The sequence below is a fragment of the Antennarius striatus genome, chromosome 7 (assembly GCF_040054535.1).
Source record: "Antennarius striatus isolate MH-2024 chromosome 7, ASM4005453v1, whole genome shotgun sequence".
Lineage (NCBI taxonomy): Eukaryota > Metazoa > Chordata > Actinopteri > Lophiiformes > Antennariidae > Antennarius > Antennarius striatus.
Genome location: NC_090782.1, coordinates 24,168,793 through 24,185,265, shown reverse-complemented (window position 1 = coordinate 24,185,265; position 16,473 = coordinate 24,168,793). Strand labels below are relative to the sequence as shown.

The 16,473-nt window shown below is 47.7% G+C and overlaps 2 protein-coding genes across 2 annotated transcripts; both read left to right on the top strand.

Annotated features, from left to right (window-relative positions):
• The first annotated feature begins 570 nt into the window (after positions 1-570).
• tmem259 (transmembrane protein 259) lies at positions 571-8,916 on the top strand. The gene is made up of 12 exons (XM_068319613.1): positions 571-914; positions 2,664-3,027; positions 4,082-4,399; positions 4,581-4,698; positions 4,945-5,055; positions 5,155-5,277; positions 5,357-5,457; positions 5,540-5,597; positions 5,721-5,804; positions 5,961-6,093; positions 6,302-6,401; positions 6,765-8,916. The coding sequence occupies exons 2-12, from the start codon at positions 2,806-2,808 to the stop codon at positions 7,407-7,409; spliced, it is 2,013 nt and encodes a 670-aa protein (XP_068175714.1). The 5' UTR covers positions 571-914; positions 2,664-2,805; the 3' UTR covers positions 7,410-8,916.
• A 458-nt stretch (positions 8,917-9,374) lies between these two features.
• LOC137598995 (uncharacterized) lies at positions 9,375-16,473 on the top strand. Its single transcript, XM_068319614.1, has 12 exons — positions 9,375-9,425; positions 10,526-11,148; positions 11,225-11,465; positions 11,605-11,681; positions 11,767-11,810; positions 12,177-12,385; positions 12,471-12,709; positions 13,143-13,265; positions 13,530-13,571; positions 14,564-14,747; positions 14,896-14,922; positions 15,006-16,473. Exons 2-12 carry the CDS (start codon positions 10,744-10,746, stop codon positions 15,257-15,259), a joined length of 1,845 nt encoding a protein of 614 aa, XP_068175715.1. The 5' UTR covers positions 9,375-9,425; positions 10,526-10,743; the 3' UTR covers positions 15,260-16,473.

The following is a 16,473-nucleotide window of genomic DNA, read 5'->3' as shown; positions in this document are numbered from 1 at the left end:
TAAAACACACACACACACATGTATATACAGTATAACATATAGCACTGACTGTACACACAATTCAGTCAGTTCAATGGTGTATCAGGACCCAAAAGCTTATTAAGGCGTTTGTTTATATGCCTATCTCTAAAAAGAATTAAACATCGCAAAAATCACGCAAACCATTTCTAACCGGTTAACTATTTTCTGGTGGGTTCCCAATTATTTTCTTTGTCATTATTTAATTGCTCTATGTTAATTTTAGCAGCAGTTTTCGAGTAGTTCAGTAGTTTAAAACAATCTGATACGGCGCCGCTGGACAACTTCATTTCTTATTTGAGATCCCTCAGTTCGGTCTGACAGGCGCATCATAGGGGAAACTCCATCACCTCGGATGTTTTAAAAGCATAATTCGGACACAGTTTTCAACACTAAGTGCTGAAGAAAGTTTTTAGGTCACATTCTGTGGAAAATATAACGGAAATATAACATTTCATAAGACTTGAAAAGGAAGAAGTGATCCTTAACAGACAACACTCTGGGACCAATTTTATATAGGATCCGACTCTCCACTCCTCGGTTCCGTCTCGTAACAGCAGCCGTCAGTGGGCTGTTATCTTACGTTAACATATGTTGTCTGATATTTGGCGAACGTATGCTCACAGAGTTCGTGTTGAAGCTCCTGAAAAGTCAAAAGTAGTATTTTATTTCCTGTTCGAGCGGTGTTAAACTAAAATGACTGAAGACTCGGTCTGAGACTGGCCAGCTTCAAGCCAACGGCTCGGCTATCCTTGTTTAGCTAGCTTTAGCCGCTAGCTCCTTTGACATAATCTTCCAAGGCACGCAATGCTGTTGCGTTTGTTTATCTGCGGCTGCTGGTGAAAAACACGGAGGACAAGGCATTAGCATGGGCAAAGCTACGGAGTAAACGACAGGTAGGTCGGCCAAAGCTAACGTTAGCCGCAATTTGACGATCACAGATGTGTAATGCTAACATAACGATGTTTTTATCAGCAGGCCTCAGAACAAGTAGGACAACCAACGTTTACGATTTCTGCGGGTGCAAACACACGTTGCATATAGAAATACAACAAAACACAGTGATAAAAATGCATTTATTGTGGTGCAAATACGTGCACTTGTTATCATGCAGAACAAATAACACTCTGAGTGAAATGCTAGACTGAAGAAAAGCTCTTTAAATGAACTATTACACACACAGGGTCCAAGGCGTTATTGTAATTATTCAATAAAGATCCTTTTAAGCAGTAACTTAATTGAAATTTAAAAAAAAAGACATTTAAATGTTCTGTATGCAAAATCTTTTTTTTTTTGGAGGGCTTCACTTTGTGTTGGGATGATGCAGAGACATATCACTGCCATCACTATGTCGCTGAGATAACGCAATCAGCCGCATTCAAATGGATTTCATTGATCTGTGAAGGCGAAAATGTTAAATCTATTGTGAAAAGAGATCCAGCTCCTGTCATGGAAAATCAGGTTCAGAATCAGAAGAGATGGTGACTCATGGACCAGATTAAAATAAAAAAAACACGATTCCAGACGCTGATTGGATTTGAAATGATTTGTTCAACACTGATTCAGGCAAAGTGACATCATGACGGTGAGAGGGACGGATGATGGAGGGTTGACTCTCTGGTTTTTAGATTCTTATGATTCTAAATTAATCTTGATGCTTTAAACTCTGCCAGATGTGAAAGATCTATATTTGCATTATTGCAAATGATGGTTGCTTTCTTCTCAGTCTTCACATCATCCTGCTTTGTGGTTGCACACCTACCTGTTTATACTTCTTTACTGCTTAGTGGGCTCCAATCCGTCAGCTGGGATTAGCCCAGCCTGGTCTGAGAGTTTTCTAACGCTACTTGTTGTTGATGCAGAAATGATTTCACAAAGTCCTGGAATAGTAAAGAATGTGTACTGAGCTAGGGAAGGAGGAACAGGTGACGTCATCAGGTGTACCACAAACAGTCATCACAGGGTGGAAATCGTAAATACGTTGAAGACAACAGAAATCTGGCTCAAAAGGTGTCAAAGGAAACAAATATCTCCCTGTGAATGGAGAAAAATGCAAGAACGAGCCGTTTTGATATTCAGTCCATTAAAGGAGATAAATGATCAAACCTGAATGTTTCTGCTGTAATACAGTCATTCAGAGTTGACCGTCACAACCCAGCTTAGTTTTAGTTTTGTGTGTTTAAATACCGACGGTGTACGAAGGCATTAAGTTCGACAAACTCTATAGGTGTGAAATGTTCCTGTCTAAGACCCCTTAATCCCTTTTGTAGGATTTTCACTTCAATTAAAATTCAGTCATCACATCTTCTTAGGATGCTGACTCACATTTGTTTTTGTCTTTGCAGTAAAATAGAAGAGAAGCAGGTAAAATGTTAATTGTTTAAATTTAGCATTAGTATTAGATGAGGCTGATGTAACGTGTGATATGTTGACCTGATGATTCTGCTGCAATCAAAGTCTGGTCGACAGCTGTTATACGAGTTGTTCACGTATTTATACAGGAATAAAAACAGAAATTAACTGAGGGAGCTAAATATCTGTGAACATTCAAATCAATCTGCTGGAGAATCGCCTATCGATAACCCGACGGCCACCTCAGATGATCAATAATCAAAGGTCTCATGTCTGGTTTTGTGTCCCAACAGACGGACCTGTGTGAAGCCGTCCCGTCTGCTCGGCGTGGAGCTTCTGTTTCTGATCTGAGGTCAGAGTTTCAGCGTCGCTCCGGGGAGCCATGCTGACTTAGAATCAGCTGTTTGTGCGAGCCGACCACCAGAGACAGAGACCATGTCTGAGAACCAGGCCAACAACAACAACAACGTCCCTCTGAACAACAACAACAACAACATGGGACCCAACAGGATGAGGAACCCCAACATGAACCAGAACCCCCTCATCAACGTGCGAGACCGCCTCTTCCACGCCCTCTTCTTCAAGATGGCCGTCACGTACGCCCGACTCTTCCCGCCGTCCTTCAGGAGAGTCTTCGAGTTCTTCGTCCTGCTCAAGGTGAAGGGGGGGGGGTCTTCAGGTGAAGGGGGAGTTCAGTTCAGTCAGCTCTCCGTTCCCTCCGTTAAGACCCCGTGTTTAAAGGAGACTCAGAAAGAAGAGGAAACGGCGCCACCTGTCTGTCACGTCACCTCACAGTCGGTGCTGCAGGACTTCCTGTAACTAGTAAACCCCAGTTTTAGCTGCTAATTAGCATGATGCTAAGGAAGTTGAGATGGAGTCATTGAGGCTGTGTGTCGATGCTGACGCTAATGGAAATGTACACTGGAGACATTGGAGAGTTGATCTTCCGTTTCTCCTCCGTTTCTCCTCCGTTTCTCCTCCGTTTCTCCTCCGTTTCTCCTCCGTTTCTCCTCCGTTAGCTCGTCTGCAGGTTGAGTTCTTGTCCTCTTTCTGTTTGCGACGCTTCAGGCTTTCAGTTTCATTCCTGACACGTCTATAAATGTTCCACCTGTTGGGGTCGTCTCCTTTAGAATGTCAGTGTTTATGTCACATCATCATGTAAAACAACAACCATCAAGGTTGACGTCCGCTCTGCTTCAGTGCGCGGCGATGCAGACGCGTCCCGGAGGTGAATCCTGGACTACTGATGAGCTGATCCAGACTCTTTTCTGAAGGATCTGCCTGTCCGTGTTTGTCTTTGCGTCGTGGCTCCGCCTCCAGCTGCCAGCTGGGGGGTAAACACAGCTAAATGAACGACCGCGTTAAAGCGGCGAGGTGGAAGGACGGAGGCGGCGGCACGACGCTTTGATGGCGAACAATCATTAACGTCGGGCTCGTTTAAATAAATGTCAGAACGAGGCTCGACAAACGGTCCCCGCTCACGGCTCCTCGTCTGCGCGACAAACGCCGCCGCTTAAAGCTGATTGATGGTGACGGCGGCGCCACTCGGCTCCCGTCGGGCAACAGTCGCCTGCTGGAAAACAACAACAACAACAACAACGTCCCTCTGACGGGTCGAGGATTCGAGGAAGAAATCAGGCTCAGATTTTTGTTTATCATCCTGATCAATAATCAATAGCAGAACTCTGACACCGACTGCGCTTCTCCTCAGGCGCTCTTCGTCCTCTTCATCCTCGCCTACATCCACATCGCCTTCTCCCGCTCGCCCATCAACTGCCTGGAGGCGGTGAGGGAGCGCTGGCCGCGCGACGGCATCCTGCGGGTGGAGATCCAGAGGAACTCCAGCCGGGCCTCCGTCTTCCTGCAGTACTACGACGCGGCGGGCCCCCAGGAGGAGCTGGGGGCCGAGGGCGGAGCGGGGGTGGGGAGAGGAGGAAGGCCGGCAGGGCTGAGCCTGGCAGCGCTGCAGGAGGAAGAGGAGGAGGAGGAGGAGATGACCGTGGAGATGTTTGACAACAGCTCGGTGCAGGTGGGTGCAGAGATGATCGGATCCGATCCAGATCCGGGTTCTGACGATGACGATGATGATGATGATGGTGGTGAAGACGATGATTTTCGTTGCAACCGGAGCCGACGGGAGACGGAGGAGCAGCGACCTGCAGCTTTGGAACTCGGTGCAGTCGTTAACGTTTCTGCTCTTCCTCCCACAGTTTGAGTTGGACATGGAGCCCCGCCTGAAGCCGGCGCTGCTCGGAGGAGACGAAGAAGGAGGAAGAGGAGGAGGAGTGAACGGAAGCCAGGACGTGTCCTTCAGTCAGACCACTAAAGGTGTGAAGATCCTCCTCCTCCTCTTCCTCTTCCTTCTCCCTGCTGTCTGTCCTGCTGCTCTCTGATTGGCTCTGGTGGGTCTGTTCTCCTTCACACCAGCAGGGGGCAGCAGAGTCTCACTTCCATCCAGAACCAGACCTTACCTTTATATCTAGCAGTAATGTTCATGATGATGATGATGTCACTGGATCATGACGTGTGTGTGTGTGTGTGTGTGTGTGTGTCAACGCGTCGCTGCGGTTCCAGCGTGGCCTCAGGAGGAGTACATCGTGGAGTATTCGCTGGAGTACGGCTTCCTGCGTCTGTCCCAGACCACCCGGCAGCGCCTCAACATCCCCGTCATGGTGGTCACTCTGGGTGAGACGCTCACACACACACACACACACACACACACACACACACAAACACACACAGCGGCGGTCACGTGACTTTTAAACCGTGTGTGTTTGTGTCCAGATCCCATGAAGGACGAGTGTTTCGGCGACGGCTTCAGCCGCTTCCTGCTGGACGAGTTCCTCGGCTACGACGACATCCTGATGTCCAGCGTCAAGGCGCTGGCCGAGAACGAGGAGAACAAAGGTAAAGGGAAGACCCCCCCGCCCCCCCCGCTCGACGCGTCGGCGGACGATGACGTCGCCGTGTGTGTTCTTCTCCGCAGGGTTCCTGAGGAACGTGGTGTCCGGAGAACATTACCGCTTCGTCAGCATGTGGATGGCCAGGACCTCCTACCTGGCGGCGTTCGTCATCATGGTCATTTTCGTAAGTCCTTCTTCGGGGATGAGGGGGGCGGAGTCAGAGGAGGCGTTTGACGGAACGACGTGGCGTCGGGTGTTTTTTTCAGACCCTGTCGGTGTCCATGCTGCTCAGATACTCCCACCACCAGATCTTCGTCTTCATCGGTGAGTGTCGCACGTTGATGAGTCAGAGGGGGCGTGGCTACAGTTGGATAGGTGTGACTTCCGCAGCGGTTTGGCGTTGACCTGGTCTTGGTTTGCCCCCCTCTCTCTCCCCCCTCCCCCCAGTGGATCTCCTTCAGATGCTGGAGATGAACATGACCATCGCCTTCCCAGCAGCCCCTCTTCTCACCGTCATCCTGGCCCTCGTCGGTAAGTCCCCCCCTACCCAAAAAACTTTAAAACCTTCTCTGATTGGTTCCTCGGTAAGTCGGGCGGGTCCAGGATCGAATGGTGGTGGCTGGTTCCTGATCCCGCCCATCCTTCAGTCCGCAGCAGCTGATTGGTTGTCACTTCCTGTCCTGTCAGGCATGGAGGCCATCATGTCGGAGTTCTTCAACGACACCACCACGGCCTTCTACATCATCCTGATCGTGTGGTTGGCCGATCAGTACGACGCCATCTGCTGCCACACCAACACCAGCAAACGCCACTGGCTGAGGTGAGTCACGTGACACCGCTCCGGCTCACGCCATTGGCCATTTACTCGGCGGGTTGAGGGGAGCAGCGATGGGACTGGAACCTTTTTCCAAACACTGTTAATCCAGATCTTGTTATTTTTCTTTATATTCGTGTTTCAGATTAAATCCCCTTTAATCCGGTCTGGTGAAGCCGCTGACTCAGCTATTTTTTTTACCCCCCCCCTCCAGGTTCTTTTATTTGTACCACTTTGCCTTCTACGCGTATCACTACCGCTTCAACGGCCAGTACAGCAGCCTGGCCCTGGTCACCTCCTGGCTCTTCATCCAGGTGAGACGGCAGCGCTCTCTTCCTCTTCCCCTTCCTCTTCCTCTTCCTCTTCCTCTTCCTCTTCCTCTTCCTCCACAGGAAGTCATTTCAAAATAAGACGAGAGTCTGGAGCCAAATCTGAATTAAATCTGCTCCCGCGGTTGGAACGGACGGCAGATAAGAAAGGCTTCGCTCCTTATTGTGCTGCTTGTGTTTACTTGTATATCAGCCGGGGGGGCCGAGGTGGTGGTGGTGGTGGGGGGGGTTCTCCTCATTCATTGGTCTGAAAAATTACATTTTTGCTGTCAGAAGGATGATGAAAAGAGAGAACCGGTGATGGTCAGCGCTTCTTTTTTTTTTTTTTTTTCTTCACCCCCCCCCCAGCACTCCATGATCTACTTTTTCCACCACTACGAGCTTCCCGCCATCCTCCAGCAGATCCGGATCCAGGAGATGTTGCTCCAGAACCAGCAGGCGGGTCAGGCCAACCAGACGGCGCTGCAGGACAACCTCAACAACAACCACAGCGCCGCCGCCGCCGCCGCTCCCGGGTCACCGGGACCCGCCGGCGCCGCCCCGCCCGGACCCCAGAGGGACCCCCAGGACCCGCCCCCCTCCTCTCCAGTGGCAGCAGGAAGTGGCGGGGAGGTGAGGGCGGAGCTGAACTGGATGGCCCAGAGGGCCGCCGTCATCAGCGAGGCGCTGTCCGCCTCTGACCGGCCCCCTCCCTCGGGGGAGTCGGGAGGTCGGGGGTCACAAGGGGCGGCGGATGTCGGCGTGGTGGCCGAGTTCAGGATGGGAGTGGGTGAAGGAGGAGGAGGAGAGGGGGGGGACGGAGATGCGAAGGTCGTTTCAGTAGAGATTAAAACCACAGCGGGAGGGGCCAATCCTCCAATCAGGGGGCTCCAGCCGACGGAGGCGGGGCCTTCAGAGGCAGGCCCCCCACAGACAGACTGCCCCCCCGCACAGAGTCCAGGTCTGGACTGGGACTGCAAAGCAGCGCAGGAGCAGCAGGCTCCGCCCCTCTAGTCCAGGTCCGTCTCACCTGTTATTGATTAGCGATCGGCTCCGCCTCTCCACCGTTTTAGTTCTTTTTAAACGATTGTCTTTGATTTGTCCGTGCAGGGAGGGGGGGGCGCAGAGGGGGAGGGAAGACGGAGCGACATCAGATTTATGTTTGTGAATTATGGGATGATTTCTTGAGGCCTGTTTTAGATTCCTCAAATTAAATATTAACAGATTAACAGAACCGGATCAGAACCAGAGCGGTCTGCTTCACACGTACCAGTAAGAATGAGTCACTGGTTTACGGATTGGACTGGTAGAGTTGGCCGCGGAGGGAGGGGGGGACCAGAGCTGAACGGTTCTGTTAGTTCATCTTGACGCTGGAGGAGGAAACCCGGGCCAGAACCCTGCTGTGTGACAACGGGCCTCGCTCATCCTCGGAACGCGATTCAGACTGTTGCGTCTCGTCCTCATGGACCCCGGTAACAAATTATCGATGAGTTATTGATCAGTAGACGATCAGCCCAACACCAGCTTTCCGTGTTGGTTTCTGTTTTCCATCTGCTTTTATTTTGAAGAAAAGACTGGTAGAGAACAGGAAGTTGTTGTAGAGCGTCGCTGCGGTCGGGCCGATCGATCAGGACCTCCCGTCAGAACGGATGCCTTATCAATAATCCTCAGCTCGTCCGTGGGACACTCCGGAGAGCTAATCGGTTGTGCAATATGACGAGGGGCCGTGCGACACGTCGGGCTCCGCCTCCAGCCGCTGTGATGCGTTCAGGTGCGCCTCCGGTTCTGGAGACGTCGACGCTCTCCCCCCCGTCGGGGTCGACGTCCAGCGGAGACGATTTCAAACCCAACAGCATCGATGTCGACACGTGAACCTGAACGCGTCACGAGGTGGTCGGACGCCTCATCCTTCCGGTAAGAAGGCGGAGCCTGGAATGCGGCGTCGGCGTCAGACTGGGATCGGGGGTGGGGTGGGGGGTGGGTTTGTTCTTCGTGCCTCGGCTGGATGACTGTAGCCTCATTAGTGGATCGTCAAATTGTATTTAACTGTCCAGTAAAACCACAGCAACCTGCCTGAACGCCTCTCTTTTTTTGTCGGGTCGGGCGAATGCCACGGAGACCTCAGGAGGAAATCTTCTGTGAACTGAGGACTGATTATGACGGTGGAGGGGCGGGGCTTCAATGCGAAACGTGAACGAGCGTCTTTAGACATTTTTTTTTCTAACATCAGTTTCGCAAACTAAAACTTTCCGTTGTGATGCGGTCGATCAGACGCGGTGGCGTCAAACCAGAGACGGAAAGTCCCGGCGTTTTCTCTTGGAACCAAACCGCTTCCATCTGGTCTCAAAGAGGACGACGGCCCAGTTTGAACCCTGACCCGTTAACGCTGTGACCGAGCTGCCACGCGCTACGACTCAGGACCGTCTGGGTTGCCGGCTCTCGTCCAATCACAGAAAGGTTTCACAGTTGAATGTGTCTCATGTTTTGATTCCTTCATCACTATTAAACTCCTCTTCTCTTGTGTCGGTTGTGGTTCATGTTCATATCCAACCATTTCTTCCAAACACGTTGCCGGTTTGAAGAACCAGCCTGGTACCTTTTTTTTTATTGGGAAAGGATCCCTAATGTGTCATCAGAGGGCATGGCCCACCTGGCATGGGACATTAGGAGTAGAGTTACTGATCCAGACTCTGGTCCAGGAGAGGATTTCAACCTGCAAGTCCAGTAAGTTCAGACTGAACGAGAAATATAGACGAACCATTTCTTTTTGAACGGTGCACCAATTTGTTGACATTCGATCGCCACCGCGGTCGACCTGCTCTCGTTTTGTTCACCTCAGCCTGGAAAGTTTCTTAGAACGTCTCAAAACCTCAAACCTCAGCAGCCGATTCAAACCTTATAGGGTCAATCTAACAACCAATCAGATACCAAGTTGGCCTCTGGTTGATGAAGTGGACTGGACGTCTGATTAAAATTCAAACGACAAGAATATCAGGACAGAGGAACTTCCTCCTCTTCCCCTTCACGCCGGTAAGAAACAACTTGATTCTGTCCATAATTTATCGAGAGCAATGTATGAATTTTCTGAAAATCGTTTCAAAAATGGAAGAAGTTACCGAACAAAAACGGTTGAGTGTTGAACAAGAAAAGTAAAAATGCTGACTGCACTTTTCAGGACTTTCGCTTCAGATACTTGAAACATATCTAAGACCTCCTGACCTTCAGTGTCGTGTTGGGTCTGTTGGAGGTTTTTAAATGGTTCTTAAAATACAATTACTGAAAAAAATTAATCGTATAATTTATGAAGTTAATAATCCTACAGTGCAACAACTATTTCTAATAATGTAAAGTGAATTTGGTTGTGATTAAAGGAATGATTAATAGTTATGATGAAGATTAAACATTACTAATTAAGCAATTTGCATTATTATCACATGCACATCCGACAGACAGCAGTATGAGTGTGTGAGACGAGGTGTGAATAGGTGGGTGTGAACCGATGTAATGAGATCAGGACATGGCACAAATGTCTCACCTAAGGTAGGTGGTCCCAAGTTCAACCGCAGAAAAAGGTGCCGGCCTCGTTTTGTACTAAGTACAGGAATGTGTGTGTAGGTGAAGTAGAAAGGGGATTCCAGCAATAGTGTTTATAACACAGTAACAAACACTACACATGTTAATCAGTCTGATGTGAAGGCTTTTACTTTGTGGAGGTATTTGATGTGTGTTGTCGTGGCAATTAGTCAGTCTGGTCTAGAAACTGTAGGTGGCCCTAGTCCAGAACCAATAAGTGGTCCTACTCCAGAACCTGTAGGTGGTCCTGGTATAGAACTTGCAGGTGAAGTCTGGTCCAGAACCTCAAGGTGAAATCTGGTCCAGAACCTGGAGGTGGAGTCTGGTCCAGAACCTCAAGGTGGTGTATCTTGCCTTTCCAGCTGTTTTCAGGTGTTGATGGTTTCATGAAGACATCTCTCATGAGCTTCATCATCATCTTTTTAACCTGTACGTCTTCTTTTTGACGTCAATAATTTGAATTGTTTTTTGTTTCTCTTGCTCTTCCTTCCATACTGTCAGTCACATCAGAGGGAAGTAAATCCTGACAGACTGAATCATGGGTAATGTGTTCACAGTTCTTCAGGAGTTTACAAGGACATCTGCAAGCACCAACACCTGGGAGGGCAAAAAGGAGTCGGTGCAGAACACCCGTCTACTGTCAAAGTTGTTGACGCTGCAGAAGGTGGACCTGTGGAGGGTCCAGTGGTGTCTCAGTCAGCACCTTCTGCTGGGTTCCCCTCCCATCCCCCTACACTGGCTCTGGTACGCTGATGCCAACAGCACTGCCAAAATCATGCTTAAGTGTTACCACGATGAGGAGGCACAGGCCATATTAGATGCTGCCCTGACGCTGACTGGCATAGATGACGGGGTCATCCACCACCACCACCACCTGGACCTGCAGACTCCTAGATCAGTTCCTGAACCTTACCCAGACATTGTGAAAATTGGGCGCCGGAAGCTGATCACCAGAACTTGGTCAGTTGACCTTGTTATGGACGCCCTGCAAGATCAAGGGTTCCTGAACACAGCAAAGAAGGAAGTCATCAGCATCTGTGGAGTCCAGATGGATAAGAACCGGGCGCTGGTTGATATGCTCCCAGGAAAAGGGAACAAAGCTCACATTGCGTTCTACAAGGCCCTCAGCCAATCAGATCCATTCTTCCTACAAGAGCTTCAAGACGATCTGAACACGGAGGTTTGTATTTGATGTTGTTTTAGCTCCTTGCCATCCACTGAAATCTCGTTGAACATTTGTCACTTTTTTTATCCAGTTTCTATCTGAATTAGAATCTTCAGGACCGCCTGTCTCAACAGACATTTTGGACTTTCTAGTCTTGGATGAATTCAAATATTTCCAGTGGTTGGTCAGTGATCACATGAGTGGAGGAAATCTCCCTCCTACTGGTGAAGAACCACTGCAGCACTCAGAGACATCAGTGACACTGAGACTTCTGGGAAAACAATTGGATTGCCATGCAGTTAACGTCATGCAGAAGATCGTCCCAACAATTGGTAAGTCCACACAAAACCCTGCTAAGCTATAAGTTCCCTTCTGCTTCTTGTCTTGGTGCCAGGCTAGGCTAACAGCTACCTCATGTTTTTGGTATCCGTGCTAAACTAAACCTGTCCTTGTGATGTCATCATGTTCAAGGTTTCTGTCTGCCAGGACAAGCAGTGACATCACAGAGGTTGCCTGACATCAGAGAAGAGTCCGCCGACACACCAGCGGTATCAACATCAAACAGATTGTGTTGTCACTCATAAATCTGACAGATGATTGGTTATTGAGTTATAACCTGTTTGATCATTTTAGGTTGAGCTGACCCCTGAAGTGTTTGAGGACTGCCACATGTTCAGGTAACGGGTCGTTTACTTCTTCCTGTCGTTGTTCTATAGAGAACCAGAGCAGAATATAATCAGGGATCCTCAGACTTAGCTTTGTTGGGAATAACCGAGGAGAAAGGTGTGCATTGTTTGTTCTAGCATCAACGAGGTAATTAAGCTAACTCAGTAGCCCTTCTTATTCAGAGCCTCGTCCTCAAACCTTGTCTTAGTCTTAGTCTTAGACTTAGACTTCTGTTCCTGTGTCTTGTCCTGCCACCTCCCTGGTTTGCTGCTTTTATCCAGGTGTTGTTTTGTAGCTTTCGTACGTAGCGCAGACGTGTGCAAAAGGAACAAGGGCGGTCTTGCCTCCGGGTGATTCAGGTGATGTTGTTGCTGTAGGTTGCGTTGCCAGCAGATGGGTGTTTTCCGCTGCAGTCTCACCGGTCTCCTGTTGGAGGGCGTTGGTGACGTGGTCTACCAGATCATTCCCTGGGATGTTGGCTTCCTGTCCTCTAAAGGTCTGAGGCCTGCTGGACCATTGTTCAGGTTCACTCTGCTAACAGGAAGTTTCCACCGACTCCACCTACCACACTGTCAACTCCTGGCAGGTAAGTGACCTAGCTTGGTGATTAGCTTGTTGATTTGCGCCGAGTCTATCAACGGGGCTGTAAATTCCTCCTTCCTGCCCCTCAGACGGCGGCCGACACTCCCTGTCTGTGGCTCATGTCACTGTGAACAGTGTGGACATCATCACACCTGGTCAGGTGACGGAGGGTCACGTGATCATCAGCATCTCCAGCTTCTCGTGTTTCGGTCTGGTGGCGCCGGAGGAGTGGAGCACTAAGATCAAGGGTCTCATGCTGCTGTTCCACCAGCCCCGCAATAACTTGCTCTTTGTTGTGCTGCTGCCCAGAAACATCTGCCTCACTCAGGTAAACAAGCTCCGCCCACTGGGAACGTAGGCAAACAAGCCCCACCCACTGGCAAACTGGAGCTTTAAAGTCTCAAAATCGTTTGACTTAATGAAACAAATACCTGAACTTGTTTGATTGATGAACTTTTTCTTTTAATTTGAGGGATGTGTTTGAGTTTGGACTTGTTTACTCAACTCTCATTCATCCTTTGGGTTTTTACCAGTAAGAAAAAAGTTAATAGATTCATGAATAAAATTAAATTTGCCTCCGAATGTCTTCAAGCTCCTCCTGTGGTTCCAGCCGGCGCCTTCATTCAGTACATAGATATCAAACAATCCGTTAAGAATAATTAAAACATATTTTAAAATGTTATAGTGAGAAACCTTCAAAGGGAATTTTAAACTGAAGTTGGATTAGTGATCGTGGACCGATTGTGTGATGTGATCTCCAGGTGATGAAGGAGTGGAAGCGACGGACTGGTGCGGAATACGTGGAGTCGATTCCTGACTGCGAGCTGATTCCAAATCAGTCGTACAAACTGAGCGGGGAGGCCGTCGTGTCAATCCACCCCGAGGTACGACAGCTGTCCTCAGTCCTGTGAAGGACCGGCGTGTGGAAATTGTTGGCATCTAGTTCTGTTGCACAAAGAATTACTCAACCTTCCAGTTTCTGTTGGTATTTTCATGTCTGAGAAATCAGAAAGAGTTTACTGTAGACATAAAAGTCTCAACAGTGACAGGAAGTCGTGTGTTGCAAAAACGGAACAAGGTGGGCTGCAAGGAAACCGCAGTTCATGTCCTGTTTTTGTTCTTCTGTGCATGTGTTCTACATCGATCAGCCACAAACCAAAGCAACTCATCACAAACTCCAGACCTCTAAGGTGAGCTGTGGTACCTGGTACCACGATGTCTATGGCAGGTCCTAGAAGATGGAAGCAGTGGGGCCTCTGTGGATTGGGCTCTTCTGCCCAGGACTTCCCAGAGGTGCTGGACTGGATTTCAATCTGGAGAGTTTTGGAAGTCAAATCAACTCTTGAACTAATTGTTCTTGTTCCATCAAGCCACTCCATTCCTTTCCTCTGTGATCCACTTCGATGCTCATGTGTGCATTGGGATGGTTGGTGGCCGGAGGTTGTTGGTGGTTCACTGGTTGTTCTTCCTTAGACCACTTCTGGTCATTACAAACCCGTTGCTCCTGCTTCCCTGCCATCAGTGGTTATTGTTGTGGCTGATGAGTGTGTAGAAGATGAACCAAAGCACCAAAACACCAAAGTCCAGATGGAAACAGGCTTAATCCCATTGGTTCAAGTGCTTCCGGTCCAACTCTTCAGTGTACATAGAAACAATGTACCCCTGGTTCAATCTCCAATCTTCACTCTAGCGTCTAAGCTAAAAGGAATTAGCATGTACCCCATCTGAAGATGGGACACATGCCGGATGAGACGAATGAGAACCCTGGACCTCCGCCTGCCTCAGCGTTACCTGGTTTACCTGGTTACCTGCGTAGTTGAAGCTGCAGCAACAAGAAGCAAACGCTTTTAGCTTAGATTCTACAGTAATGACTTCACCTTTCATTGGGACGAAATGAGACTTTTTCAGATGACTTCGGGAGGCATGGATTCCAACCTGTGAGCCGTACAGAATCATTCTGTGATTCTCATGTCATAGAAAGTCATACAAAACCCTTGTTCCTCAACCTTTCCATTAGCCTGTTATTTTTATCCAAGGCTTTGAATATCATAAATTTAATTTTTTTAGGGTCAGGTGCCATTTTATTGTGTATTTTCTCTGACAGTTTCAATTATGCAAGGAAAATGTTCAGTTTGTCCCTTCGGTAAAACATTAACACCTTATTCTGTTGGTTTTATTTCAGAGTTCAAAGTTCCTGAACTTCAACGACTACACCAACTTCCTGCCCTCGTTTCAGGTGCATCTGGCCGCCGATGTCAGAACGGTGGCGCTGCACCTGAAGACCCACGTGAATCAACTCCGTCTGATTGGCTGGCTGTTTGGCCCCTCAGAGTCTGTTGTTTGGCAAGGATTCGTCAATCTGACAGGTAGGTCATGAACGTAGTCGGACAATGTCAAGACAATGCCCAAAATCTGTGTTAATGCAAAAACACATGATGCTAGCACCTTTACGTACCTGAACTACACTCCAGTGACATTACATTTCCATCAGCGCACCTGTGTCTTCTGTTTCAGTTGCTGTTTCATCCCTCAGCACTGAAGGTAAGGACAGTCAACACAGCTTCATCTTCATCTTCTGGTTAAACTAGTCTGACCAGCGGTGTGGTCTCTGCTGTCTGTCTCAGACTCGGTGGACGTGACCCTGCTGCTGCTCAAGGTCCTGAACTCCATCGGGTTGGATGATGTAAAAACCTTCCAGCGTCTCCTGAGTCTTTATTCAGATCCGATCCCTGTCAGCCGACTGGAGGCAGCCGACAGAACCAGGACTGTGGACCTGATGGTCCAGCAGTACCAGACCGAGGGGGCCAAGCAGGTAGCGGAGGAGATCCTGCGGATGATGGATTACAACCAGCTGGCTGACCAGCTGCAAAGGAAGTAGAAACTGACCCAGATTGGCCATTGTAGGGTCGATTTAGCTGGTTGTGATTGGTTCTGCTGCTGATGGAGATTCTCCTTCACTCCAAATAGTTTAACATGTTAGCATTTAACGTTATCTATTGCAATATTAAAGGCTAGCATTTTAGTCATGTTATTTGCTTCTAGCTACTAGTGTCACACCAGGAAGTGAATTTTTAAAATGATGATTCATTGGATTTTAGTTTAAATTAGTGATGTCAGGCTTATTTGTGTTGGTGTGTGTAAAATAATAATGAAAGTTTAAAGTTTTTTAATATATTACTGTTTACATTATTTTTTGGTGTTCATCCTCAGTTACTGTGAAGCTCTTTATCAATCAGTCAATCAAGTTTTATATATAAAGCGCGTAATCCTGTCAACAGACATTTCAAAGGGCTTTAACAGACAGAAATGTCAGTTTTTTATGTTAAATTTAATCATTGATGAAATAATTGAAGTATTTTATTACATTTTACTGGATATTTCATGAATAATCAATAGTGCTAACAAATGTAGATGTCGGTCCAAAAAACAATATTTTCTCTGACCAGTCGGTTAGTCTAAAAATTTGTTTTTGGTCAGTCGGTCCATAAAAAAATTTTTTCAAGTGGTCGGTCTAGAAAAAAACTATTTTGACTGGTCTGTTTAACAAATTTTTTTTTCAACCGGTTAATTGGTTTTAAAATAAAAAATATTTGGTCCATTGGTCTCAATTTTTTTTTTTTGACTAGTCGGTCAGTTTAAATAATCGGTCTAATAATTTTTTTTAAATGGTCGGTCGTTTTTATAAAAAAATTTTAAGTGGTCGTTTGGTCTAAAAAATTAATTTTTTTGACGGTCAATGGGTCACTCTGTAAAATAAATTTTTAGTTGGTTGGTTGGTCGGTCGGTCTAAAAGTGTCTTTTTCGGTCGGATGGTCTGAAAAAATGTTTTCATTGGTTGGTCTAAAAAATTTTTTTTTCCGACTGGTCAGTCAGTTTAAAACATTTTTTTGCTCCATCGGGCTAGAAAAACACAAATTCTTTGACCATTGTTTTGGTCAAAAGGTAATTTTGTTCCGACCGGTCGGTCAGTCCCAAAATAGTTTTTTGCTGTTGTTGTATGTGTATCTTTATATTTGTGTGATAGGCTCACCTCTCTCATGCACATGAGTTGTGTTGTTATCATGAATTTGTGAGCCTGTTATGTGAAGGGAA